The sequence below is a fragment of the Polyergus mexicanus genome, unplaced genomic scaffold, assembly GCF_030449975.1.
Source record: "Polyergus mexicanus isolate NDT 795.1 unplaced genomic scaffold, iyPolMexi1.0 SCAF_10, whole genome shotgun sequence".
NCBI lineage: Eukaryota > Metazoa > Arthropoda > Insecta > Hymenoptera > Formicidae > Polyergus > Polyergus mexicanus.
Genome location: NW_027223330.1, coordinates 10,488,978 through 10,515,778, shown reverse-complemented (window position 1 = coordinate 10,515,778; position 26,801 = coordinate 10,488,978). Strand labels below are relative to the sequence as shown.

The window sequence follows — 26,801 nt, the reverse complement described above, 5'->3', positions numbered from 1 at the left end:
TTCGCTTTATATGTTTTCGCCGTAATGAGCCCGCGGAGTTTCCTGCATGGATAATTATAAAGCGGACAATAACGATTTATCCGCGCTTAAATGTTTGCGATAATTGAAGAATCTTGCACTCGTTTTCGTTTTCGCATGCATTTTACGCTTATAAACTATTTCACCTTTATCTTTCCATTTGCTCTGCTATATTTATACTGTTCTGTGTTACTTTATACGTTCTCTTATCTTTATCCTATTTATATAGGAAATAGCTTTTTACGTGTTACAATTATTAATATATGGAGGGGTCGAAAGAACTCTCTTGTCGCGCTATCCGATCCTCCCTAGTCCAAATGTTTACGCGCCAAGTAATAGAAGGAGAGAACTGAATTTTCTACCCCCTTGACGGCAGGGAACAAGACGAGAGAAGCAAGAAGAGGTGTAACGATAAAAATAGAATAACAGAAGATATCAAATCGTGTTTCCGGAAGAATCGCGCAACGGATAGGGCGACGGGGAGACCAAAATTTAAAGAGGAGGATAGAGAAGAGGGTGAGAGAGAGGAGAGGGTGTACAGAAGAAGGGGGCAGTGAGGGATTTCTTTTAGAGCGCGAAGGCGCAAACGTAAGATACGTATAATAGGAAGTCTGATAACTTTTTCTCTCACGGAGGAAAGGAAGCGTCCGTTCTTTCTCGCACACACAAAAAAAAAAGAAAAGAAAAATCGCGTAGATTATCCGTCCGAGTTGAGTACCGCGGTCGTGAGATTTAATATTATATTATTTTCGTCTCGTCGCTTTGGCAGAGCTCTTCCCGCCGAATTGGATGAGAGAAGAGGCAGGTGTAGGGCTTCGACCTAAAGTCGACAACAGTACGTAACAGCTGACGCCATCAACTTTGAGTGCAGCGTTCTGCTTTCCCGCTCTTTTCCTCCTTCTCTCTTCTCCACTCTTCTCACTACCACTTTTACCTCCTTTTCTACTCTCTTGTCCGGTCTTCTCGCACGAGTACCTTCGTTCCTCTCGCCGCCCTCAGCTAGTACTTGAATACAGAGCTTTCGCACTTCAATCCATCTGTCTACTCTTGTTAAGAAATAGGCCGTCCCATCGGCCGACGTATATCGAACGTACAGCGTGGTTGAGGATATTATGCTCGGGGATTAAAACCCACGCAATGGTCGTTGCAAATAAACTCGGTTTCGAAATCGTGTCGTTTAATTCCGTGCCGATCGAATACTCGATGAAATATCTTCTATGAAAAATAAATAGTTTTCTTTTTTACGGGAAATACAAATATCGAGAAATATTGTTCTTTTTATTTAGAAGATGAGACACGATTAATAAAGATATATTATTTCCCGATGATTGTGCATTATTCAGTAGAAAAGCTTTATGACTTTTTTTTTTTTTTTTTTTTTTTTTTTTTTCAAAACTCTTGTGTGCCCTTTCTTTCTCGGTTATTTACGGGAGTACTTCGGTGAATATCGGTAAATTATACAGCTGCTGTTTTATGTAAATTAATAATTAATTTGGCATATTGTATGTATACGCGTGTGTCTGGGAGAGTGATTTGTTAAATAGTAATTATGCGAACATGCTAGTTGTTAATGGAAAAATTCAATATTTAACCGTAACAAAACGCTGATGTTGATGCCAATGAGCGAGTTAATTGCACACGATTTCCAGATAATTTCAATGAAGGAAATATATTTCTCATTTCCGTAGCGAATTACATATCCGTGTAGTGATTAAATAATTTATCTGCGTGTTCATTTAAATCATGTATGCACACTCTGTATGCGCGTATACTCTGTACACTAAAATGCCATTAAAATGAATGTATTCAACTTAAATTAAAAGAAAAACATCGTATTCGAATACTCTTAGATGTATCCAAATACGAAATAAATTTATTTTCAAGTACTTTTGTGCGCAATTATGCGCAAAATTCATAATGCAAAAATTAGATTAATTACAGGGTCATTTATTTCGATGACGCATACACACACACATCTGTACTATCGAAGAAAGCAGAAATGCAAATTGATGTTACTTGGCTAAAGTTTATCAAATGCGTAACGATAATGGAGCTTTATAAACCAGCAATAAATCGTCGAGATATTTACACATCATCGAAATTATAATTAACGCTAACTTGTTTAATTACATCATAAACATGATTTATGATTCCTTTTCCGACAAAATTAAACATAAGTTGTATCTTCCTTCGATATTATATCAAAGTATTTTCAATACAAACGCATTAAGTAATCTTAAGATATCGGCAGATATTTTCGAATAGAAGGGCGAGGCCCTTTCGTCGGTTGACGGCTCGGAGTTCAAGTTTCATTAGCTTTTATATGGAGATTCGCCCTTGCGTAAAATAAGCTCTGTGAACCCGTATAATACGGTCCAACCGCATATGACAAAACTTTACATGTAATCGAGCATATGGTGGATGGTCCGAGGGTGCGCGATAGGGCGCACAACCCTTCTCTTTGGTTTTCTCCTACTCGCACAAAGGTCCTCGGTAAGTCTGATTTAAGCGTCAGGTATAAGGGTCGTAAAGACGATACGATATTCCGTACTCGCGAATAAGAGAGGGACGACTTTATTACCCTAGAAATATGGAGCAAATCATGCTCGCACAGTAGTTCTATTCTTCTATTCTTGCACCCTCGGACCGCCCCTTTGATGGAGATCGATTCTTGACCTTAATGCGATTTTCAATGATGATAATTTTGCTGGAAAACTTAGATAATCCGTCACTATTAAATATTGTACGCCTTGAAATAAAGCGGATAAAATGCTCTCTGAAAGAATAATTTATTTAAATAAGACGGTGAATTTAAATACCCGACGTTCTTCACATAAGAGAAATTCATTCTTTTTTTTTCTTTTTTTTTTGGTTTTTACAGAATGTGAAAACTGAGAATAAATGCAGAAATATTCACACATTTAAAATAATGTACAGGATGTTTCACATAAAGTGATAAATTGTGTTCTCTCCGTAAAAGTTGTCGTACAAAAAAATGTTTTAGAAAAAATATGCAGGATTTTGAGCGAGAAAAGGGTTAAAAAAATATATAATATAAAAATATAATAATCTACGCGAAAAGATCATCCCTCCCAAATTCGTCCTCAGCATCGTGCTCATTTTTAAAAGAATTACAGAATCTTCGACTTACTTCACTTCTTAAATAAACGCCGGTATGAAAATGGACCGTCTTTAACGGATTATTTCGCGAGACATGTATTAGATATTTTCATTTTCCCTTCGACGTTGATATGGAATGAAAATTACAAACGCGATTCGCGTGATAACGACAATTGGTCTTATTCGCGCGAGAATAGAAATGTGCGCCACGCATACTATACCGTGCGCGAAATCGCGCGAGAATTTTTCGCCAGAGATTGCAGTCCTCGCTACTTATTCATCGTATGCGTTTCTCTTGATAATCCGAGTAAATGAATATCCGCGTGCGAGAATGTCACCGAGCTGTCCCGACGACGTAGCAGTGGAGACGTTCGAGTCTATAAATATGCATGGCATTAACAGAATAGTAATGAATTCGGTAAACTCTCTCACATCTCGGTCTCTACCATCTCTCCGAGAACATTGCTTTTTCTTCTCTTTTCTTTATTAAGAGCGCGAAAACCGGACTAGAATGCATTAATCAAGCGAATCTCCACCTTCGCTTTAAATTGATCGGCGCGGTAAACAACATCGCGTTATCCTTTTTTTTTTTTTTTTTTTTAAATTCCTTTTCCGTCGTGATTATCCGCAATTGCAATCGGGAGAGGAGGATTTCAATGAGATTGCACCCTTTGACGCGAAATGAGATAAAAGGATAGATTTTATACGCGTATAAACGTAAATACGATTTCTCGGTTCGGTTTACATCGTACAGCGGAAATCGTATCTGAACTTAACGGTGTCATGGAAGCGAACCCAAATAACGTAGCTTGTCGATGAGAGCGGAAATTTCTCCCGGTATCGCGTCTCGCACAAATTGACTAACGGAAGACACGTTCAAGGGTCGAATCGATAGATATAATCACGCACGTATCATATCTGACGTGTGGTATTTCTCGATAATTTCCTTCATTGCCCGCTCGTCGATAAAACCTAAAACCGACCGGTATGCAATTTCAGTTGACGTACAACTCCGCAATGAAATTTCCTATATCGCGCGCGAGGGAATGAAGCTCTCTCGCTGCCGTCTCCCATGGCACATATTAAATTTGTTTTTCCCGGGATATAAGCCGAGAAGGAGGAGGAAAGTTACTTTCCCCCCTCCCAGGAAGTGGGGAAACATGGCGCGCGCAAGAGGGAGAGTGGACCCGGCGTAATAAATAAATAGGGGTCGATGGCGTTGTAAACGTCCGTCGTAAAGTGATTTAGCCACTTCATTGGCTCATAGAGAGTTAAGTGCAGAGACTGCATAAATGTACGCGAGGTTCACTCTTCTCCATCGCAACATCCTCCTTCTCTTCCTCCTCGTTTACCAAACTCTATCTCTATCTCCGTTCCCCTCCCCCCCCTTTTTTTTTTATCCGCGTATTTTCGCTCTCGCTCCGTATCATCTCCCGCGTATATCTCCTCTTTCTATCACGGGACGCACATATAAATCCTACGACCGGTGTCCTCTGACACCAGCATCCTTCGGACGCTCTACTTTCCCGCGCGGATTCCTCGGGGGCGTAAAACGCGTCTTTATTTTTACGTCAAATTTAACGCGGGTTTCACACGGATCTTGGAAACGATCTCACATCCGCCGACACAGCGGCCTGTGTGTCAATAACGTCGATTCGTTGTCAACGTCGAAGCGATGTCGCATCGTCGTTAACTGTACATTCGCTGCAATTTAACCCATTAGCGTCTGGCGGGTATATCAGTTGAGAGACAATCCGTTTGCATTTGTCTTGGAAATTCTAGCTAAAAAGCACAAAGTGAATTCTTCGCGTGGCTATGAATCACAGTTTACGTTTTATATTCTGATGTATCTCTGACGATCTTTTAATATCTTTATCTTACAGATAAGAGAGAATGGGAGAAAATTATTTTAAGCAATTGCATACGTAAGTCAAATGACTTTACGAGATATTTCAGGAATACGGGATGGTCAATTACTACTTCTGCCACTTTTCCTGTAAAGCAAACTTGGAATCGTTTATCAGTGAAAATTTTTGCAATGTTTATTTTTATAAAATATTCGTAAAAGAATTTAATTTATCAAGTTTAATCTGTCTAATCTCAATAAAAGTAATTTTTTTTTTTTTTACGTATCTCTGACTATCTTTCGAAGTCTTTATCGTACAAGTAAGAGAAATTTTTTTAAAGCGATTGCTCATATGTATAAGTGAAAGGAGGCTACTTTACGAGATATTTCAGGGACATATGATCTGACCGGTTACTATTTCTGCTACTTCTTCTTTAAAGCAAATTTGAAATCGTTTGTCAGCGACAATTTTTGCAATATTTATTTTTGTAAAAGATACGTAAAAGATTTTTAATCTCTCAAATCTCAACAACAATTAAACTAAAATCTCGATTGATATAAAGTTTAATTAGACTTAACAAGAAAGGATATTTCGTTGCCATTTAGCGTCACGTAATCGACGGAACGGGAATATCTCAGACGGGAATTTTTAAACCAAGTCACAAACGATGGCTTGTCGTCGTCGTCGTCGTCGTCGTCGTCCATCGAAGTTACTCTCGCGAGGAGCTTTCAGACACAGTTTTCTTTAGCTTGCTTGAATCGCGGCGAAGGTACAACTGCGCTGTGTGTTTGATAAAAGGCGCAACGCGATTTCCAAAGGTCTCCCATCTCTCCCGTGTCATCTAGATAAACCGTAGAATTGGTGCGCGCGCGCGCGATTCTTTACTATCTTTACAGTTTGCTCTCCACCGTGTCGTCGCGGGCCATTTTTCTTACTCTTGTCACTCTTATCCCCCTCACCCTTCTCGCGACTTTTACCTTTCTTCTCGTCACCTCGTCCTAAGTAAGAGACGCTCTTTCTGCTTTCCTCGCGCGGAAACAGGCTTTTCGCTCTTCGCGGATTTAACACAACGTTATGGACAGTATCGGGTTCTTTATTAAACCGCAATTTCATTTTGCATAAATTGTGTGAGTCATAAATATTCATTTATTTGCTGCGAAAATGGTACTCGAAAAATTCGCACGGCTGAGAGAGACTGAACAAATTGGCGAATTTCGCGATTGGCCCGTCGACGTGTTTCGGTCGAAAGAGGCGAGAAGCGATAAAGCGTGCAAGAACTGAGGGCGAGTTTTCATAAAACGGAACGGATTATCCTCGAGGCAAGAGATGACCCGACCGGAGAAAGCGGCATACGATAGAGTCTGATGGTCGAGTTTGAAAGCAAGTACGTGTCAGATGTTAAAACTTAGACAGAAAGAAAGATGAGAATTTTATGATATTTTGATGATGGATGTGAAAAAAGTCTGCAAAGATATAGGACACTCCTCAAAGTCCATAACATTAGATATCTGGAACGTATTGTTTTTTTTTTTTTTTTTTTTTTTTTTGGTAGATAATTACATAATAGATTGCATGGTTATAATAGAATTCACGATTCAATTGCTAAATCACTCGCGATTCAATTACATTTTGTTAACGAGACACACGCCGAGCTTACATATAATTCCATTTATCCGCGAGATTCAGAATCCGAGCATTTAATTCCGATTTTCCCCGGGTCAGTCTTCCGGTCGAATGCGGTGCAAAACCCTGAAAAAATCGTCAGATAAGAGACCATTCGTAGGAAACGACGGTTATCACCGACGAATCTTGGTCGACGGAACAACTTTCACGGTGGCCGGGCTTGTGCTCGGTCCGAATAACGATGTTCCAATCTGATCGAGGAGAGCCGGCAAAAAACCGGCAATTACATCCCCTATCACGGCCAATCCTAGTTGAATTTAATTTTCCTTCTTTTCATTAATTATTTAAGCAAGATGCGCTTTTGTTTCGCTTTAGAGCAAGATCAGATCGGATGAGAATGACATCGCGATATGAGGAGAAAATAAATGTATAATGTATACGATATTACATATATCGAATCATTGTCGTTTTCTCTCCCCTTCTCTCTTTCTGTCTCTGTGTCTCTCGTTTCGTAACTACTTCATCTCTCATTTCCTCATCAGGATTTCAGCGTAGTTAAGCAATTTTAGGATGTAATTGGAGTTCAATAGTTTGGATTCATTAGCGCTGAAGCGGCATTATCTCAAGATCTAATTCGTGATACTTCGGGTCGAGAGGCAGCCTATTACTTTCAAGGACTTTCAAAGAATTCTCGTCTTTGCTCCCGTTCCTACTGACGTCGCTCTCCGACATCACGAAGAGCTTTATTATACATACGTACCATAACTGAAGAATCTTTATTACATTAAATCATCAGAGAATTTTGCGGCCGTTATATACTATTTTTCTCTTCCTCTCTTCTTTTCATTCTGATTTTCTCAGAGATACGCGATTTCTACACGATTCTATTCGATGTGATTGTACGATAAAAGAGACGATGCCAGTTTTAATATCAATAAATTGATGCAAAATATTTTATCAGGTAAAGCTGAGAATAAAAAATTGCACACATTATTACGAAACTTGTCAATCGATAAATCGTTATTAGCTTCCCCTTTTTATCTATAAAAGAAATATCCAATCGCTTTTTTGGAAACTTAAATCAGTCTTATAAAATAAAACTCGATAGAAAAGAAGTCTTTTCCGTGTATCAAATCAATCCATTTAATTGTATCATGTTAGAAATGTATTATTAATTAGGCCTATTTTGTATCTCTTTCTCTCTCTCTTTCTCTCTCGCGACTTGCATTACTATAATCATTCTACCGACGTTTCCACTACTGAAGCATAAGAACGTCGCGTTAATCGGCGTGTAATGTCGCATAATGCGTACACTCAAACGGAGGTAAAATTGCAAATCAAACGTAAAACGGGGCTTCATCCAATTACAGCTTCCTACAAAGGGCGTTTACGTAAAATAATCGCATTAACGTTCAACAGACCGGACTAATTACCTTTCCTCTAAGCAAGAGGGAACACATAATTCTCCCGGAAACGACAGCGGCCAGATTGGAAACTCCTTGCGCTCGCTCGCTCGCTCATTCGTTGGTTCCTTCATTCGTTCGTTCGCTTACTCGTTCGCCTGAAACGCTGAAACGATTCAGGAACGTCTCACGGTACCTGCCAAGGCAAGCGGAATGGATTAGTTTTGCAAATACACAAATACGCGCGCATGTTTCGCGGTCGTTACGTCTAATTTAGCCAACACTTGTGTCTGCCGTTGGCAGAACGGAAGTCAATGGCCTGAGAGTCAACCGAGGCTGACGACAAGATGTGGGAAATAATTAAATATCATTATAATAATAGTGTTGCGTATCTACATATTGATATTTATAAAAAAAGTCGGCGGCAATTAAATTAAAATAAAATTTTAAGCGAATGATCCATCGAGACTTCTCTCGCTACATCGATGTTTGAGATATGTTATTTTACATTGATCAATATAGATATACGAAAATCGGAGCAATCAATATCGTAATTGAAATGCGTTTCTATTTAAATTATGGATAATTTTAAAATATTTTATTTCAACGACAGAATATATTTTTATTTGTTTTACGATGTAACGATTGAGCGCGTCCTGTCGAGACAATCAATTCTCAATCTGCTTTCGAGAATTACGAGAGATATCGCCGCGAATGCTTCAGGATGGAGTACATTGGCATTAAGTCTAACTTCCATTATAATCCATATCCAATCACTTGGAGTCGATTACCGGGACGGCAGGAAATGGCCCGCGCCTTGTTTCATGCCGACCCTTCTATTGCTTCGCCGAAAATAAATTGCGTTTTGTATTCCTGTCTCGCATACGCTCTTAAGATATTACGTTGAGAAAGAGCAGCGCGATGGGTAAATATATTTTTCTGTATTAAATGTGTGTTGGCAAAGCCAACCACGCTTTTAGATCAGCATACGCAGATATCGAAGGATAAATGTACCTTGGACGAAAAATTATTCATACGATAATGTTAATAAATGTTAGCATACGACCGGGGTTGGAAGATCCTGTATGAATAATTCGAGAATGTGGAACAGGCTCTTTTCATACCGTCTTGACGGATGTAAATCAGAGAAGAAAATATTAACAATTATCAGAAATATACTGAAATGAGACACAAATCTAGCATTTAACTTAAAATATTGCCAAAAATTGTTTTATATTTCGGACAACGGCACTGTAGGGTACCTCGAACGCAAGTGGAAGCTGTGTTCTCCGCGTGGATCAGAACGCGCGATCGTCTTTCCGGGCGAAATTTTCATCGGATAACCGTCGATGCTCGCCGATCGCGTTCCGAGACGTCGACACGTAGCCGGAAAGGCTACATTCCGGGTATAGATCGGAGACGCTGGACGCGTTCGTTTTTGCGAGGAGAGCGATGCGCGCGAGCCGGTTAACCAGAGGCTCGTTTCCAGGTCTGATCCTAATCGGACCAACCCACTGCCGAGTCTGACTAGCTCTGGGCGTAACCACTGGATAGAATCGGAGATCCCTTCCTGTGGCGACGAGTGCGACAGATTTTCTCTCTTTTTCTCGCTCTAGTTCGAGATGCGAATCGACGAGTTTGAATGGGGATGTAAGCTCACTTTTACGGAGTCTATCTTTTTCTTCTCGTTTCAACGTTTAATTGATAGTTCCTGTCAAACTTGTTTAAGAAGTTTAAAAGTCTGCAAAGTGTAAATAAAGATATGCTAAATATTTTTTTTTTTTTTTTTACGTAATGTTTGTACATTATATTTTAATCAAAAAGAAAATATGGAAAAAGAATAATTCCGTTGCCGAGAAAGTCGCATATTTAGAGCGGATAGCTAAATCTTGTTCGCCGACGAAGCCGGACCTTGAAAAGTATTGCTGGATCCTTGAAACGAACTCTTTGCTGCAGGAAATTACGAGAGATGAAATTATTTTTCCATATCAGGTACCATATGGTACACGATACACATACACATGTGTCGTCCGGGAAATGCGGTATATTGGTTATTTTCCATCTGGAAAGAAAACATTCGCCTCTGCACTCAACTTACGGCGGATTGCCTTACAGCGGGAAATTCTAACTCTGCTCTCTATATCGGATTGACTCGCGGAAAGGGCGGGAGAAAAGGCAGGGGGTGGCATCCGATTACACGTCAGACAAGTGATGGATCGGGAATAAATGGGGAATATTGACTGGAAATATTAGAGATATTAAAAAGGAGCCGCTCACGCTCTTCCCACCGTATCTCTCTCGCATATCGAGAGACTGAAATCTGACACTCTCGTATTATCCGAATTCAACGAAGAGCACGTTCGACGGGGATATGGAATGTTCGCGTGATACTCTTGCTCCTCTGCGCTTCGTGAGTCCGTTTTGGGAAAAAGAAACGCAAGCCAGATTACACGTACGTCAGAGATATATTCCGAAAATCTAATAAAAAGAATCTGATAGAATTAGACAAAAAAGAAATTACTAAAATATATTACAAATCACGTTTTTAGTTCATAAATATCAGATTTCTTGTCTGATACGTTCGATAAATTGTCTTTTCTCATTTCGCTTTATAATTGCATACGTGTTATTCATCGAAAATGATTCATTTCTTCATCTATGGTTTAAATTTCTGTTTTTAATGAGAGAATATTATTTTTTCTATCTGTATATTATATTATACACAATTTCTCTATTATATGTGAATGTTTATAAACTTTTATAACTTTTTAATGAGTGCTTATGAATATGTGTTAATAGAAATATTCAATTTTTTTAAATCTTAAAAAATTTTTTTAAACTCTTAAACTGAATCAATAAAAATATGTCAATGATTCAATAAGTATATTTCATTAATTTTCAGTGAAAATACTCACTCTTTCATCCTCCGTCTTATGTTTCACTAATTGGTAATAATAAGATTTTAAGAAAAAATAAAACACTATCATTAATTGATTTCTTTTAATGAGATCTCAATGCTATACTTGTATAACTGAAAGCACTGCTTATCAATGATAATGCACCAATTCCATTTAAGAAAGTAAGCTCTATTTAAAAACTGAGAAGGGCAAGATTCGAGCATACATCGAGGAAAAATATTCGCATTCCTTTGTGATTATATAAGGAGCTACAGCTATATGTAAGTAGCTTAGTAAACATATAACTGTTTATTTTATAGTTACCCCCGTGTCTTTGTGTGTGGTATTTTGTTATAGAATGTTGGGGACGTCCGTAGTTACAGAAAACATGTTTCCGACTGTCTCTCTATGCGCGGATCGGTCTCTTCCTTAAACCGCTTTCCATGACAAAGGACAAGGTTTCGTCGCGATACTGTCGCACAAATGCGACGCAATCTCGCGAAAGACGGTGAGGGTAGCCTAACTGTGATTAGGGTAAGAAAGCGAGAAAACGCCGCGCAGTTTTTCCATCCTTCCTTCTTCACCATCTCTTTCTCTCTCTCTCTTATTTTTTTTTTTTTTTTTAAGGAACCATACGATGAGGCTTAATTTCAGCTGGATTTCTGAGACGGTTTGCTTCCTCCTTTTTTTATGACCGATACTAAAGCCTCGTACAAAGAGACAGGGCGGCGGGCGCGCGAGGAGGGCGCGGAAAATGCGGGAAAACATCCAGCCCGGGCGAGATTGCCTCTTTCCTAATTTATAACTAGGCAAGGCCTCGCCTTAACAATTTACGCTGTATCCGTACTTCGTGCCAACCATCACCCTTCTCACCCATCCTCCAGATTCCGAAACGGTTACGGACCTATAGAACGAGTCCGAGACAGTTACGACGTCGCGACACGAGATTGCCGGAGGGAGGACGCCGTTTCTTCTATCGGTTGCCGTTGCTCTTCCTCGCCCCATTCTCTGTTTTCCGAAGACTTACGACTCCTCGTTGACAGAACTTTCGATTCTGATTGATCTATCCAAAATAATAAAAAAAAAAAAAAAATTCGTAGTGATTATTAAATGATTAGTCTACTAATATTCGATAACGAGTATGTTACAGGATGCGTTTCAAGTTTCCTCCTGAAAAAGTCGGTAATGTCAATGCAAATGCGAGAAGTATCTTATCTATCTGAATTGCAAATTTCATTTTCTTAATGGTACTGAAGTGTAAAACACGTCTTTCAACCTTGAAAAAACTTTCAAACATTCGCTTCTTACATATGGATGCAATTTAAGGGACCGAGCGATATTAAATTATTATTTGTGGAAGAAGATAATATTTATCACTGCATCGAGATATATTTATATTCCGTTTTATCTATTTTTTCTTATACTATTATCGATATGATTTCAACAAATATTGATTATTATTAATCGTTATAATAAAAATATTTGTGTCAAATGGTAAGAAACAAGAGAAAATGTAGCAATTAAATTATCTTTTGCGAGCGAAAATAATTAATGTCAATATAATTAATAACAATTTGGAAAAATATAAAAAATTGATATTTTTAATAAAGTATATATATATATAATAAATAAAATATTACAACTGTGAAAAAAATAAAAGTTGAGATTTCGCGTGCAGTGCGTTAATTCGCGTGATGGATATTATTTAATTAACATTAAATTTTAGAATTGACCCTTTTTAAGCGTCTCTAAATAAAAATATTACAGTTATCACAAAAGTATCGCGATTCTACATACGAGTGGGCGTTATGCACCTGCGAAAGTATTCTCTCTTTCTCTTTCTCTTTCTCTGTGCAATATAATACATATAATATTCCAGCGGGCAATAAGCCATGAAACTTATACAGTCAAACCTTATTACCGAGAGAATTTTCCTGGATGTTTCAGTTCCCGTGCGCCAACCAAGGAAACACTAATTATTTCGCAATCTCGGCACTCACCCCATTTCGCAGATGGTGTTGCATTAAGAAAATTAATTTTTTACAGCCGGCCCCGTTAAAGGGGATGTCTCCCGCTCCGGTCCTAGCCGGGATTGATCCCCCCGGAAGAAATGATAGCAATCGGATGTAAACTGAAGATTATGCCATTAAGAAAATTAATAAATAAAAACGAAATCATACATATACATGCACTAGCGCGACCATTAAGAAAATTAATTTTTCTACGACTTGTAGAGCTGTCGCGTAAAAATCTGTGCATTCGCCCGATTTAGTCGTATATATAATGTTATTCATCGATCGCATCTTTCTCTATTTAATCCTCAATATTATCATTTCTCCTGCGGAAAAGTTGTCGCATCTTATCTTTCTTGTCTTATCTTTCTTTTTGCCCTTTATCGGACTCGGATGCATCGCGATCTGCCTACGTCCATTTCGTAGCATTACTACGTATCATAATTGAATCCACGGACGACGAAGTCCCAAGTAACGTCGTTAAGGGGAGGATCTTCCCGCATCGTTACGTAAGAAACGACGGACGAACACAATACGATCGAAGCCGAGAAGATCCCTATTCTTTGGATGATTCGCTCGAGATATGTGTGGTTCTGGTAGGGTAAATTCGAGTGTTACAAAAGAGGATGGGCAGGAGGGGTGTCCGCGAATGTGTGTTACGAATTTGTCAGGACTCGCTGGTGAGATGTGTCTGTCGGTATCTCAGAGAGATATTATTCGCGATAGTAGAGCGAGATGGAGGTGTCCCGCCGATCTGCGCGAAAATGGGTACTTGGACAGTTGGACAGTTCGTGGTCGCCCAGAAGACGAGCGCCGTCGTTGTCGTCGTCGAGATCTTGGCGAGATGTCAGGGACGCGCGGGGTTCGGTGGACAGAAGGTGGAAAGAGAAGAGCGAGGGGGAGGATCGAGGGCGGTAGCGCCTGCTGCTTCTCGTGAGTCATCCTATTCTTGTCACCCTGAGTTTCTTGACGGCAGGATGACGTCTCTATCGAGTTACGGCTTTGTTTTTGGGTCGGCCTACCCTATCGACACTATCGGCGGAAGGGAGAAGTCTGGGGACTTTCTACCGGACGATCTTCCATGTCCCCGTATTTCGCATAAGAACGACCTGGGCTGGTATATCCGTTATGTTAATGATTGCGAACTCTTATTTCAACAATCTTGAATATATTCGAACTGTATGTATTATTTCGGAATGAGTTTCACTTTGGCGACGTTTGGGAAAAAGAAACAAGATTATTTTCTTAGATTGATTAAAGTATTAAGATTTTTAAGTGAATGTTATAATTGAGAGATCTGGAGATAAAATGTGACATAGAGAAATAAAGAGGGAAAAATATTATTGTATCTTTGATGTGTTCCATTTCTTAGATTTATCCTTGACAATGATTTAGCTTTGTAGGGTCATTCCACAAGGCTATCCATCTCACGAATGAACATTCGATAGCACTGAATATCTATGCTACACGATCACACGACTTGGTGCCGCATCTGTAATTTACGCCGCACGTGCGTATATATCGTGTTGGAAGTTCACACCGATGTAGCTATCATCATGACTATTCTATCGCATAGCGAGAAATTCTTTCAAGTTTAAGGAGCGAGGGAGGTTGGAACTCGTAGTAACCAATAACGAGGAAGAAAGCTTTCTTTATCTAGGTTGCAAAATCAAATTGCTACCCTACGCCGCTGTGAGCTTCCCTCGCTCTTCCCCTTTTTCATCTCGCAACCCCATCCCTCCATTCGCCATCCTCTTTCCCTTTTCTCTCTCTCTATCGTTCTTTATCTTTATCTTTCTCTCTCTTCCTCTCGCGCGAATTCTCACACCTTTCTACAGCCACTCACCGAGTCGAGTTTGTGAAAGCATTACGTTCGAGCACCCGACCGCTATTCAAACCCCATACCGAAGTTAAGAACTGGCTGATGAGGTAAATCAAACGTTCCCCGAGAAAACAATTCTTTCGGCATTCTAATGAGCTTTCATTTAAAAATTTCCCGTCCTGCGAGAAATTTTGATGGAAAGCCTCGAGAGAGAGGGAGAGAGAGTTCGCGAATATATTGGACGAAGGGAATAAAAATCATTCCGTATAAAATACTGTCTTATTCAGAAATATAACGTATGTTTCGCGCAAAGGAAAAATCTTAAACCTAAAGATTCGCTTTAAGTAGAGCAAAGACGTTCCTTTGAGTACGCCGTTCGAAAACGAAAGATTATTAATATGTACGTGGAAACAATAATTTGACCCACTCTCCTAAAAATTTAAAGAAACTTAAAAAACTTAAAAAATAAATCCTAAACATGTTAAATTAACTTAAAGTTACTGCTGAAATCGGATTTAGATTTGCTTTTACCGTTCGTTTGAAAAGCGAGTTGAAAGCCATTGTTGCATTGAATCCCATAATCAGTTTTACGAATTTGTGTTTGTATTTCGTGTACAATGTAATCGAATTTTGCCCGAGATCTAAACTTTTCGATCGAAAATTTTAATCTCGTATATCGAAATTTATTGCATACGTATTTCAGAAACGTATAATTTCTGACATTACCGGAGAGCTTCTTCCCGCATCTTCGCAACGCTATCAAGAGAGAAGCATGCTTTGTTCCGCCCATGCGGCACAGGAGTCGAGGAGACCAAGTTTTGCAGTAAGAACATCCAGCGAGAATTGTCGTCAACTTCCTCAACAGTTTGCAAGTAGCTGGCAAACATCGGCGTGGATACGTCGGCTCGCGCATATTTTACGAGCATTTCTTTTCATTGTCTGGGAATCGTAAGCGCTATGCATTCACTGAATAATACGTCGGATGACGTCATGCACAGCAAGTTTAGCTTTTTCCGTGAAACAGTACACACACTAGAGAGAAAAGGTGAGAGAGATTTTGTATAAACTTATAGAAATACTAGCAGCTGTGCACAACAGATAATGTGATTTTGCAGTGGATATTAAAAACGCGTACATACAAGATGAAAATTGATTGCATATTAATCAATTTATAAGGAAACTTTCCGTAAACGCAGCAAATTAACAAGGATTAATATTTTACATAAATATGTAGCAAGCAATTAAAATAAATATTAAAATAAGTATGCTTTGTTTTAATTCAGAATATGCAAGTAAATATCTTCTTTTCTTGAAGTTTTACTACTTGTAAATATTTTCTTTTACAGCTACAATTGTTCGAGATGTTTTTAACCGTTACGTTTCAAACGTCTTATCTGGCAGAAGAGGATGTTTATATCTATATGTATAAGAAAACTGCGTTTCTCAGCATCCGCGAGAGAGCAGACTGACGGGTGACTCGGCTGATTCGAGTAAGGATGCAAGCAGGCAGACAGAGTAGGAGAAGGAAGACCCGGGAAGTAACTTAAACAGCGGCTAAAACAAGAAGTGGCAAGTCATAATTGAGTCGGACAAGTATGGCGGGATCTATGTCGGTAGGTGGAAAGCGCCGCTGCCGACATACCTGACCGGAATTCGAAAACAGGAGAGGGGTAGCTCTCCGAGTCTCAAGATGGTTTCCGTTAGTTTGCCGTTCATCGAATGGAATCCAGATGTTTCTCGGCATATTAATGCTACACGCGCAAATACAGGAGCTTAACTTTGTGGCGAAAGAGATGAGCGTAATTGAACTTTGGGCAATCTGAAACTTGAAAAAAGAGGAACCATTATAGATTTTCAGAATTAATTATTCAGGGACGTTTCAATACGCTTTTTATTATAAATTTAAAAAATTGTATACATTTGCAATTTTTAAATATTTTAATTAAAGATGCTCCAATTTTAGAATATTCATATCTATATATATATATCAGATTTGTAGAATTAATCATTCAGGGGCGTTTCACAATACGCTTTTTATTATAAATATCCAAAATTATATACATTTGCATTTTCTTATTTTTCACAATTGAAGATGCTCCAATTATAATATTTACATCTATTTATCAGAATTTCTTATCTAAATCTTGTGATCAGATTTCCTTGTTATACTCGATAAATCTATCTCTATTTCTATATTCAATTATTAAATTATTAAATTCTATGATTTATCTGCTGCTTCGTGTTCACCAAGAGCGAATAGGATCAGCGAGTCACGAGATTCTCCCGTGAGGAGAGGCTTGCGGTCAAAAGGACACGCTCCTGCAAGCATTGGATTCCTAGATCGCTCGACAGACGGCGCTCGTGTAGCGTCTAGAATCGTCCGATTGCTGGAATTATCCGGCGGAGGAGGTCAATGCCAATGACATTGACGGACGAGAACCGGCCAGGATCCGATCTAAATAACGGGGGCAGGACGAGATCGATGTAAGAGAATGTCGCAGGGCAACTTGCTGCAGAGTTACAATTGTAAGTAAAGATCACCGTCGACGAGCCGCGAATGGTGATCCGCGAGCGGGAGCGATCGCACGCGTCGCGCCGTGAAAAATGAGCTCTGATAATGGCGGCTTTCGTTTATTTAACGCCGAGACAAAAAAAGCCGAAATCCGAGAGCAGCGAGTCGCGATGCATTGTGACACCTCGGGAGGATCGGTCATCGTGCGTCTCGATCTGTAGATCAGATAGATCCGGTGAATAAAAATATCAACGCGCCGTCTGCCTCTGTAAATGTATTGTGCATCGTACATTATGCGAGCATGACTCCTGGCTTTTCGGAGTCATCGGTGCTACCAGCATCAATCTTTACAGTACGCTTTTTAACATTGTAACCGTAGTATTTTTTATTCGCGTGCGTGGCTATGCTTAATAATTAGGAGGAAAAAAAAAATATATATATATATGTATATGTATATACATACATACATCTTTCATACATGTTTGAAGTAAATTACTCCGAAATAGAAAAAAATATATAACAGTAATATATAAATTAAGATGTACAATTAATAAATAGATTATACATTTGATCAAGAAAATTTCAGGATTATATTATTAGAGCTATTACATTAATTAACTTAAATGTTTAAATAGATCTCTAGATATTTTGAGAAATCTCTTTCTTTCTGTGACATTATATTTGTGATTGTTTTATAAAACGATATTATAAATTAAGAAGATGTGCAATTAATAAATAGATTATATATTTGATTAAGAAAATTTTAGGATTATATTATTAGAGCTATTACATTAATTAACGATAAATATTTAAATAGAGCTCTAGATATTTTGATAATTCTCTTTGTCTTTGTGATTATATTTGTGATTATTTTATAAAATGATACGATACGTAAATCGAAATTACGCAACGCTACGCATCGTCGCGTCGCGTGCGTGCGTGCGTGCATGTATCGATGACGAGCGTCGTGTTATCTCGTCGCGAGATGCTAACCGTTGATTAGCCGGTTGCGTTACTAAAACAACGGTACCTCCCCCTTAAGAAGTTTAGATCAGTGGAAAGTTTTCGATCAACTTTCACAAACAATAATATATTGCACAGATATTTCTTTCCAAGCAAATAAATATCCTATGGGCATTGAGATAAAGTTCGTAATATTTGTACCTTATCAAAACGTGAATTTGATCGATGAATCCATAATAATGATAAAAATAGAAAAAATTTAAAGAAAAGAATATTCCATCATCAAAAAGAAACAAATTGCGTAGATTGTAAAATAATAAATGCTTGTTCAAGAAGAGAGTAAATCTATGTTGCTGCAAAATATTAAATATGTTTGTCAGGGACGATATATAATTCTTGGTATCTCTACGGCAAACTACGCCTACTGTAGTATATAATTAATTTTAAGGTAAGACAATACACAAATTTTCCACAAACGTTAACTGCTTTTCGACTTCGTAGGGGAAACTCAGTATGATGATCCGCAAGTGCAATTTCCTCGTCCTATTCCGGACGAAGTTATCAGGTGAGCTCACGATGTTTCTAGCCAGCATAAGCACGAATGCAAACCATTTTCTTCTTGTATAAATTTTATGTAATATCGTTCTTTTTATATCTAACAGGGATATAATATTAACACACACGTGCAGTTTCTTTTGGATAAATCTTTATGCACATAAAAAGAAATGTTAATTATAAAGTTCGTTATAATCCTACGTGCGCATTACGCCTTTGTTGCAATTCTCTTACTAATCCTCTTAATTTGTGAAACTCCGATGCGGCGACTTAGCGTTTACGAGGTTTACGTAAAGGAGGAGTCAGGCCCGGACTCGAGGAGCGGCGATACATCGGATGTGTCGGGATTAGGGTCCCTAGCCGATCAGCAATTAATCCAAGTAATTAATCGCTGCGAAAGTTTTATCAATGAGAACGATTTGCGATCATGTAAAATCACTTTCAAGGATGATTGCATGGACCTGGATGCAGCCATAGATTCCGAAGTGATCAATATCGACGGCACCGTCACGAAACTCCTTGGCAAGGACGCGTTAAGGTACAAAGTAAGTGCCAAAGTGAGGTATCTTAAATATTTGTTAAATTATTAGGGCAGGGCAAGTTGTTTGCCGAGAGCGAGTGTATATCGTTACAGCAGCAGTTTACACGAAATATTTCATCTTATCTAGAGTTCACCTCCTTTCTCCTTACTTTGAAGAATTTCATTTGCATACGATTTTTATAGTTTTATGTACCAAGGATTCACCTATCTACATCGCGATGTAGCATAATTATGGGAGTAAATGTGGACATATTGTTGTGGAAACTGCATTTTTGCGCGACATTCTTGCGTTACGTTTTCATCAAAATTACAACAAATATAGTTTTATGTATGCAATTTAATCTTACATTTCATAATCATAATATTTTTTGTTCCGACTGATAAATTTTCTTTGTTTTTTGTATCTCACTGGTATTTCCGTTAAAATCCCAATTTCCGATCTTAGATTCTCGAGCAGAACGTTAACACGCCGGACGAGAATGTAGTTGTATATTCACATCCTGTTGCTGAAGGACCTTCGTCCACGACAACGCGACTTATCGATAAGGATGATCCGCGATCCAGACTGCATTTTGTAAAATATCTTAAACGGGACGGAAAAACGCTCAAAATCTGGGAATGCGGCATTTGTATGTAAATTTTCTCTAACGTAATATTTTTTAAATGTAATTAATGTATAGAACAATGATATTTTTTTTATATGAAGAGAGTAATATATATATATATATATATTCCATTTTTTCCATTATTATTAACTAAAAATTATAAAAAGAAAAAAATTATATATTCGGCGGTAAGAAATAAAAGTGGCAAGTTTAATATATCTTTTTCGGGAGAAATATCATTTCAAATTTTCTTTTGATTTGCGGTATAACGAGTAATTACTTTTTAATGTTGCCATCGGGAATCAGCTTGTTTTCGTTATAAAAAACTTTTATGTTTAATATTTAAACCAGGTTCAAAAGAGTTCCGTCACCAGTACACCCTGATGAGACACTTGCCGACCCATACCGACGAGAGAAACTTTAAATGCGAAGCTTGCGGCAAGGCTTTCCGCCAGTTGTCAACATTGAGTCAGCACAGGGCTATACACAGCGATGCTAGACCCTACGTATGCGAATTCTGCAAGAAAACGTTTAATAGGTCGGAAATTATCATTTTTAGATCTGAATTTGATATTTAGATGCATAAAACCTTACACAGCATATAAAAGTAATAAATATTTAATATTTATAAAATCGAATCGTATGGGCTAATTGACATTTTGAAGTAATTTGAATTTCAGGGTGTCTACGTTAATTTCTCATCGGAAAACGCATTCGGAACACAAGCCACATAAGTGTCATGTATGTGGTAAAGGATTTCATCAAAAGGGTATATAATACGTATTAATTAGGCGATGATTTCCAGCAGATCTAAATTCCTTCTGAAAAAATTTATAATTCTGTAAAATCTATACTATTCTATTTTTTTCCCCTACATTTATTAATACGTATCTCACCATTCTATTGTGTTTTATTATATTTTATTTGTGTCGCGGAAATTGAAACGCGTTCATCTGTCAACTTGAAAAATCCGGCAATTAACATGAGTTTTTTCAGGCAATCTGCGTAATCACGTATTCACGCATACGAACGAGCGGCCATACAAATGCGAGCTCTGCGGCAAAGGTTTCAATCAGATGTCAAATTTGGTCTGTCATAAGGTGAAAGCGCACGCACACGCCGACAAGATGCAATATTCATGCGGAGTCTGCGGAAAAGAGTTTCCGCGTAGATTCGCCTTACGATCGCATGAGGAGTACAAGCACGGTATAAAGTATCGAAGCACGAGCAACGCGCAATCTGCCGTGAACGAACCCAGTACCGCAAAAAGGTATGTAAAGAGACCACACAATGTTAGCCGCGACGTATAATGCTTAACCAATGGTGCAATAAATATTCAAACAATCTGAAAAATCGTTGAAATTCGATTACTGTATATAAATATTCGCAGAACACAAGAGAAATAAGGAATAAAATTTCTTATTTAATTAAAATATCAATTCCTATAGATTATTGTTGATATTTTCATATTGGATAAGAGGGAAGATCCTGCAAAAATAGACGAATTAAAAGGAATTAGTTATAATTTTATAGGATAAATTTTTCTATTGATTTTTCTTTTTATTAATTTATTTCTCACACGGGCTAGAGAGACAATCGAAGCGCTTATATATATCCGATTATTATTTTATACAATACAGAGTTGATTTAATTATAGATATTTCAACGCGCGATATGTAATTATGCATTTTCAGCAAGAATGTTAGGATCATACAATTGTTCAATGGCGATCGAAGCCAAACAAGCGAAACCAAAGAGAAGGATTATTTTGGCTCAGTTAGTATATATTGATTTGTGGTAAATATAATGAGTATTATGGATTGTATAATTAGTTTTGGAATCTTGTTTTATGATAGTCGGACTTAATAGACAGCATTGTGATAGACAAAATCGAAACAAAAGCGATGGAGATTGCATTACTCCAAGGCCAGACTCCCTTTGCTCTTTATAGACCCATTAAAGGTATACCGGTACTTGTTAAAGTTTTACCCACTGCAAATAATAAGCACGTAAGTATATACATTTATGGACATTATCATTCTGACATATATAATTAACTTATCTTTTAATTGTCCTATAATTTTATCTATATTTTATATTATCTTTATTTGTAGCAAAAAATATATAGTTAAAATATGAAAATTAAATCATTTCAAATCACAAGTAAAATATAAAATTTTTTTAGTCAAATATAAATAAATTTAATAAATTTACATGTATAATCGTAAAATATAAAAATTTTGAAAAGTTATAATAACGTTAATTTAAAAGTTTTTATTACTCTCGTTAGAGTAGTTATTATTTTTATATACTAATACATTGATGAGAATCTCGACTTTTAGTTGACTTCGCAAGAGAAGTTTATTAAAAGTTATATATCCAATATTATACAGTAAGCAGAGAAATTCGATGTTTTGCGGACGTACTTGTTTTGTTTATCTTGCTGTCAGTAATTCCGACAGCTTTTATAAGCATGCTTGATTGCAACAGAATCTGAATCAATAATAATTTCAAAGCATATTAATTAATATTAATATTTAATAACATTTAATTATTTGAGAGAATTAGAGATATTGCTTAATAATTACATATTGTTTATATATAGATACTTACACCTGCGACTGCTGAAGATTTGCGAATGGCGGGGAAGATAACTTCTAATCCTACCGAGTCTTCAGACGTCGATGGCAACAAGGCTGTTCAGGTAAAAGTACCGGTAGTTGCCACAGTGATACAGAATATCAAAACTGATGGCAAATCCACATTCGTCATCGAGCCTCCCGGAGCAGAACAGGAGCAAGGTAAGCTCTTTTTATCAATCCTATAAAACCAAATGTTTTCGTTGAAGCGTTTCTCTTCATTTTCGTATTGTTGCCAGATGATCTAGTGACAGCGTTAGACTCACAATTCTCTCTCTCTGAGCTTCATCCCGACGAAGCGATCCGTCAAAACAGTGCGAATTCAACTCCATCAATGGACGAGTGTAACGAGTTACTGGAGCTGGCTGCGCAAGGTGGAATACAATTCGTTCGCGCTACGGAGGACGGTCGTTACGAAGTAATATAGAAACGATTAGCGCATTTACGTATGAAACTATGTTAGTGCTTGCATAGCGTATCTGATAATAATCGGATTTAGTGAACAGGATGGTTTTCCTTGTTGAAGCTCGAAAAAAATTCTTTTTGCTCCACAATTTATAATCTAATTATCTCTGTGGTGCATTTTTGCACAGCTTTTAAGAGTTCTAAGATTATATATTTTGGTAAAAATGTATTTCAAATCCGACACTGGCTAGAATATAACTTGGTAAAATCGAGAAGACAATGATTGTTGATATTACGGGAATTTAACGTAAGAAAACATAAATTCCATGATATAAAATGTCGTTCTTCGATATCTTTATCTCTGAAAAGGCGACATACTTTTCCACGCAAAACTGGCATTATAGTGTCGACGTCTTTTCGACCTACAGTATGTGCGACATATTCTGAGTATTCACGTCAGGCGCCTCCGTTCCTTTACATAGATTTCTCTATTTAGAGAACTGTGCATTGCTGTCGCGCTTGCGAAACGTGTCGTATAGCGTTTTTATAGAAATGGCTTTCGTGTTAGAATTTATTTTTGTCGCTTTTCTTCCAATTAGCTTCAAGAATTTGATTAAACTTAATATTTATTGATGAAATCTGAATATACTCCAAGAGAATAATATTGCTTTAGAAAATAAACTGATGGTATTTTAATCAAGAAAGATATTTGTATATAATTTTAAGTAAAATGTCTCTTTCTTTGAAGTTATTTTTCTATAAATAATTTAATTATATATATATATAACTAAATTTTTCATAAAAAATTCTCAAAAGTAACTTCAGAGAAAGAGGTATTTTACTTAAAATCATATACAAGTATCTTTCTTGATTAAAATATATCATCAGTTTATTTTCTAAAGTAATATTATTATTTTTTAGTAATTCTATAAAAGTTATTAAAATTTCAAAATGTGATAAAAACAAATCTGTATGTATATGTCTCATAGTTTATATTATTGTAATAAGTTATTTCGATCATGACGAAGCTTTAAGCAGTTTAATACTCCTACCGTTTGTGCGCGTTATGGCTGCAGGTTATGACGAGCAGCGAGGCCCGCGACTTAATGGCGCAGAATTCCCACGACGTAACGATTCTTGACAGCGAACAGGCGGATGCCATCAATCTTGTGAATATACGCAATAACGGTGACGTCATCATCGGCGACAACGATAATCAGATCATGGTATTGGAATCCGGCCAGAAATCCAGCAGTATGTCAATGGACGGTATCGAGATTCTCGAGGACAAAGACATTAGGATTCTCGAGGGTAAAAGCCTTGACGATCGTTTCGCGGATGGTATAACATTCCTCTCTCAGACCAAAATCGATGATCTCCTGCTGGGTCCCAAATCGTTGGCTATTGACGGCGATAGCGCCCTGGTCGGGCACGACGATGGTAAGTGAATTCTTGACACACGTCTCATTTTATAAAAATTCTTTAGGATATGTCTATCGCGAATTTACATAACGCAAAATATAAATTAATACATATAAATTTTAGTAGCTCTTTTTTAAAATAAATTATAAGCAATATATAAATTATATATTTTGTGTGTGTGTGTATGTATATATATATATATATATATATATATATATATATATATAATTTTTTAAATAATTTAAACAATTCGTAACTAATTTAAAAATTTGCGTTTTTAGAATTAATATAAAAAAAATATATAACTTCATCTATAAATTACGCCAAGTTACTATAACGTTAAAAGATTCGGTTTAAAAACAATGATATATGTTTAATTTTTGTCAATGGTTGCCGATTTCAGCCATGATCGTACCATCGAGTCAGCAGGATCTAACGAGCATCTTGGGTCATTCTTCGAACCTATCTACTAGCTCTCAATCCTCATTATCGTCTCTATTAATGAAGAACCATCCGCCATTGTCGTTGTTGAACGAGACATTCCCGTATCTAAAGAGCAGTCAGAGCTTCGCGGACGATCTAAATATTCTCGGCGTCTCCCCCGTGACAGATCATCATTTGGAGTACGACTCAAAGATGAGATTGCCCTCGGTCTTCGACGACGACTGTGATACCGGCTTAATATCATTCGGTCAATCGGACATAAAGATGCTCGACTCCGGAAATCAATGCATTAAGGTACAAGGTTGCCTAAAAATCATGCTTAAGCAATTGGTTGATAATAATTTTTGTCACGTAACGAATTTTATAGCCTTTCAGTGACAAGTTTTGTTTGCCGCCTCCCAAGATGTTCCCCGGTCTGAACGAGGTGAAGATCTTGGGGCCGAAGAATCATAATCACGAATTGGTCGCCCCACATTATCAAGATAATAGACTTCTCGGTCCTTTTGAGCAATTCCTTAAGAACACTACCATGCAAACGAGTGGTTGCATATCTAATACTATCGATGCGTTCGAAGGGTGCAGAAAAGAAGTGAAGATACTCGGTAAAAAGCTCGGCACCGGCATTATTACTACGACTGAGGAAGGTGATATTGTCAAAGTTATCGATGACAATTCTAAATTCGTAAGTATAATCACATATAGTTGCATTTTAATTATATAGTTCAATTAATATTATTAACTTCTTTTCTTATTATTTAGCCATGAGATATAATATTGAATATATTTGTCGATTAAAATTTACAATCACAAGCAATGATTACTATTAATGGACAGTAAATTTCTTGAAAAATATTAAATAAGAGTTTAACGCGTCTTGATACTTGGCGCAGGAAACGAGCAACAATGCAATGGATCTCTGTGACAACGCCTTACAGCAGTGTATGACCATGTCACCGAGACGATTGCACCGGCAGCCATCGATGGAGAGCGACGTTGCGGATAGCTTCTTGCTCCAAGTAAAAACCTTTGAGAGTAATTACGGTAAAAACGACGAAAAAGAGAACCTTTCTCCGAACCTGCGCAGGCCGGCAGCCCCTGCTCGGATTTTCTGAATTTCGGCAATCGCTTCGGTGGCAAGAATCTGTCGCCTGAAGGTCATCTCGATAGGAGTCAGAAGGATGATCGCGGGGGTAGTTTCGCGTCCGGAGAAATGTTGGACCTGGATTGACGATACGCGACGAAGGCCTCTGCAGAAATGGCCTTTTACTTCTGGGATTACTTGTTCTTTGTGTCGTCATCCTATGCGATTCTCTTCTGAAGGTGTTTGTGCGCTACTTCGGATTCTCTTTGGTGCATACAAAGAGCACAGGTATTGTGCGATAAAGATAAAATTACGCATTGAGAAGAAAGGTGCATATTGGTATTTTTATAATTTTTTGCTTACAAAAGATTGCACTGATTTAAATACCGCGTAAATTGTATTTATATTTATGTATCTCTCTTTGCAAAATATTTTGCTGTTAAATAATAAGTAATACCATGTGGAAATTGGATTCGCTAAATTTTTGAAAATATGCAATCAATTTTCAACAGATTTTGGAGAGCGATTTCAGAAAAAAAGAATAACATATACATATTGCAATATATTGTGAATATATGTTTTTTGGAATGTGCTTGTAAATTTCGAAGTATTCAATTTCAGATATTTATTTGTCTCATTAATCCGAATTATGCCATATTGCACTATTTCCTCTATACGATTGTATAAAAATCCAATCGGAGTATTTTATATCCAGATTTGCATTATATCCAGATTTGTTGAAGAATAAAATATATTAATATGAATTTCTTTCTGGTTTAATCATTGTATTAAACAGCAATATATATATATATATATATATATATATATATTCGTTACATAAGGAAGAAAAATCATCCCAGTATTACTGTTTTTAACAGATACGTGGGATAGA

At 37.4% G+C, this 26,801-nt stretch overlaps 1 protein-coding gene and 1 long non-coding RNA gene across 5 annotated transcripts in view; both read left to right on the top strand.

Annotated features, from left to right (window-relative positions):
• LOC138937169 (uncharacterized) overlaps window positions 1-16,687 on the top strand; it is a 38,663-nt gene extending 21,976 nt beyond the window's left edge. Inside the window, exons 3-5 of one of the 2 annotated variants that reach the window (XR_011447473.1) lie at window positions 15,446-15,787; window positions 15,858-16,004; window positions 16,089-16,687. This is a non-coding gene — a long non-coding RNA (uncharacterized lncRNA). The remainder of the gene's footprint in view (window positions 1-15,445; window positions 15,788-15,857; window positions 16,005-16,088) is intronic. The other variant, XR_011447474.1, reaches the window with a different exon arrangement.
• A 138-nt stretch (window positions 16,688-16,825) lies between these two features.
• On the top strand, window positions 16,826-26,422 carry LOC138936829 (uncharacterized). Of its 3 annotated transcripts, XM_070302574.1 has the most exons (17): window positions 16,826-17,268; window positions 18,719-18,782; window positions 19,047-19,152; window positions 19,219-19,317; window positions 19,759-19,942; window positions 20,270-20,456; window positions 20,599-20,687; window positions 20,915-21,188; window positions 21,613-21,694; window positions 21,775-21,927; window positions 22,524-22,719; window positions 22,797-22,975; window positions 24,039-24,402; window positions 24,788-25,122; window positions 25,196-25,510; window positions 25,719-25,844; window positions 25,913-26,422. In XM_070302574.1, the coding sequence occupies exons 1-17, from the start codon at window positions 17,235-17,237 to the stop codon at window positions 26,054-26,056; spliced, it is 2,931 nt and encodes a 976-aa protein (XP_070158675.1). In that variant the 5' UTR covers window positions 16,826-17,234; the 3' UTR covers window positions 26,057-26,422. The 3 variants fall into 3 exon arrangements, with proteins under 3 accessions (XP_070158675.1, XP_070158673.1, XP_070158674.1); XM_070302572.1 differs by having other exon boundaries at window positions 19,047-19,317; XM_070302573.1 differs by having other exon boundaries at window positions 19,047-19,317; window positions 25,719-26,023.
• The last annotated feature ends 379 nt before the right edge of the window (window positions 26,423-26,801 follow it).

Excerpts from the sequence above, each read along its gene's own strand:
- LOC138936829 (XM_070302572.1), top strand. The coding sequence starts at position 17,235 with ATGTCGCAGGGCAACTTGCTGCAGAGTTACAATT. Across the intron at positions 20,688-20,914 it reads TAAAGGATTTCATCAAAAGG|GCAATCTGCGTAATCACGTA; the intron begins GTATATAATACG and ends GAGTTTTTTCAG. Across the intron at positions 25,845-25,912 it reads CGGATAGCTTCTTGCTCCAA|GCCGGCAGCCCCTGCTCGGA; the intron begins GTAAAAACCTTT and ends GAACCTGCGCAG.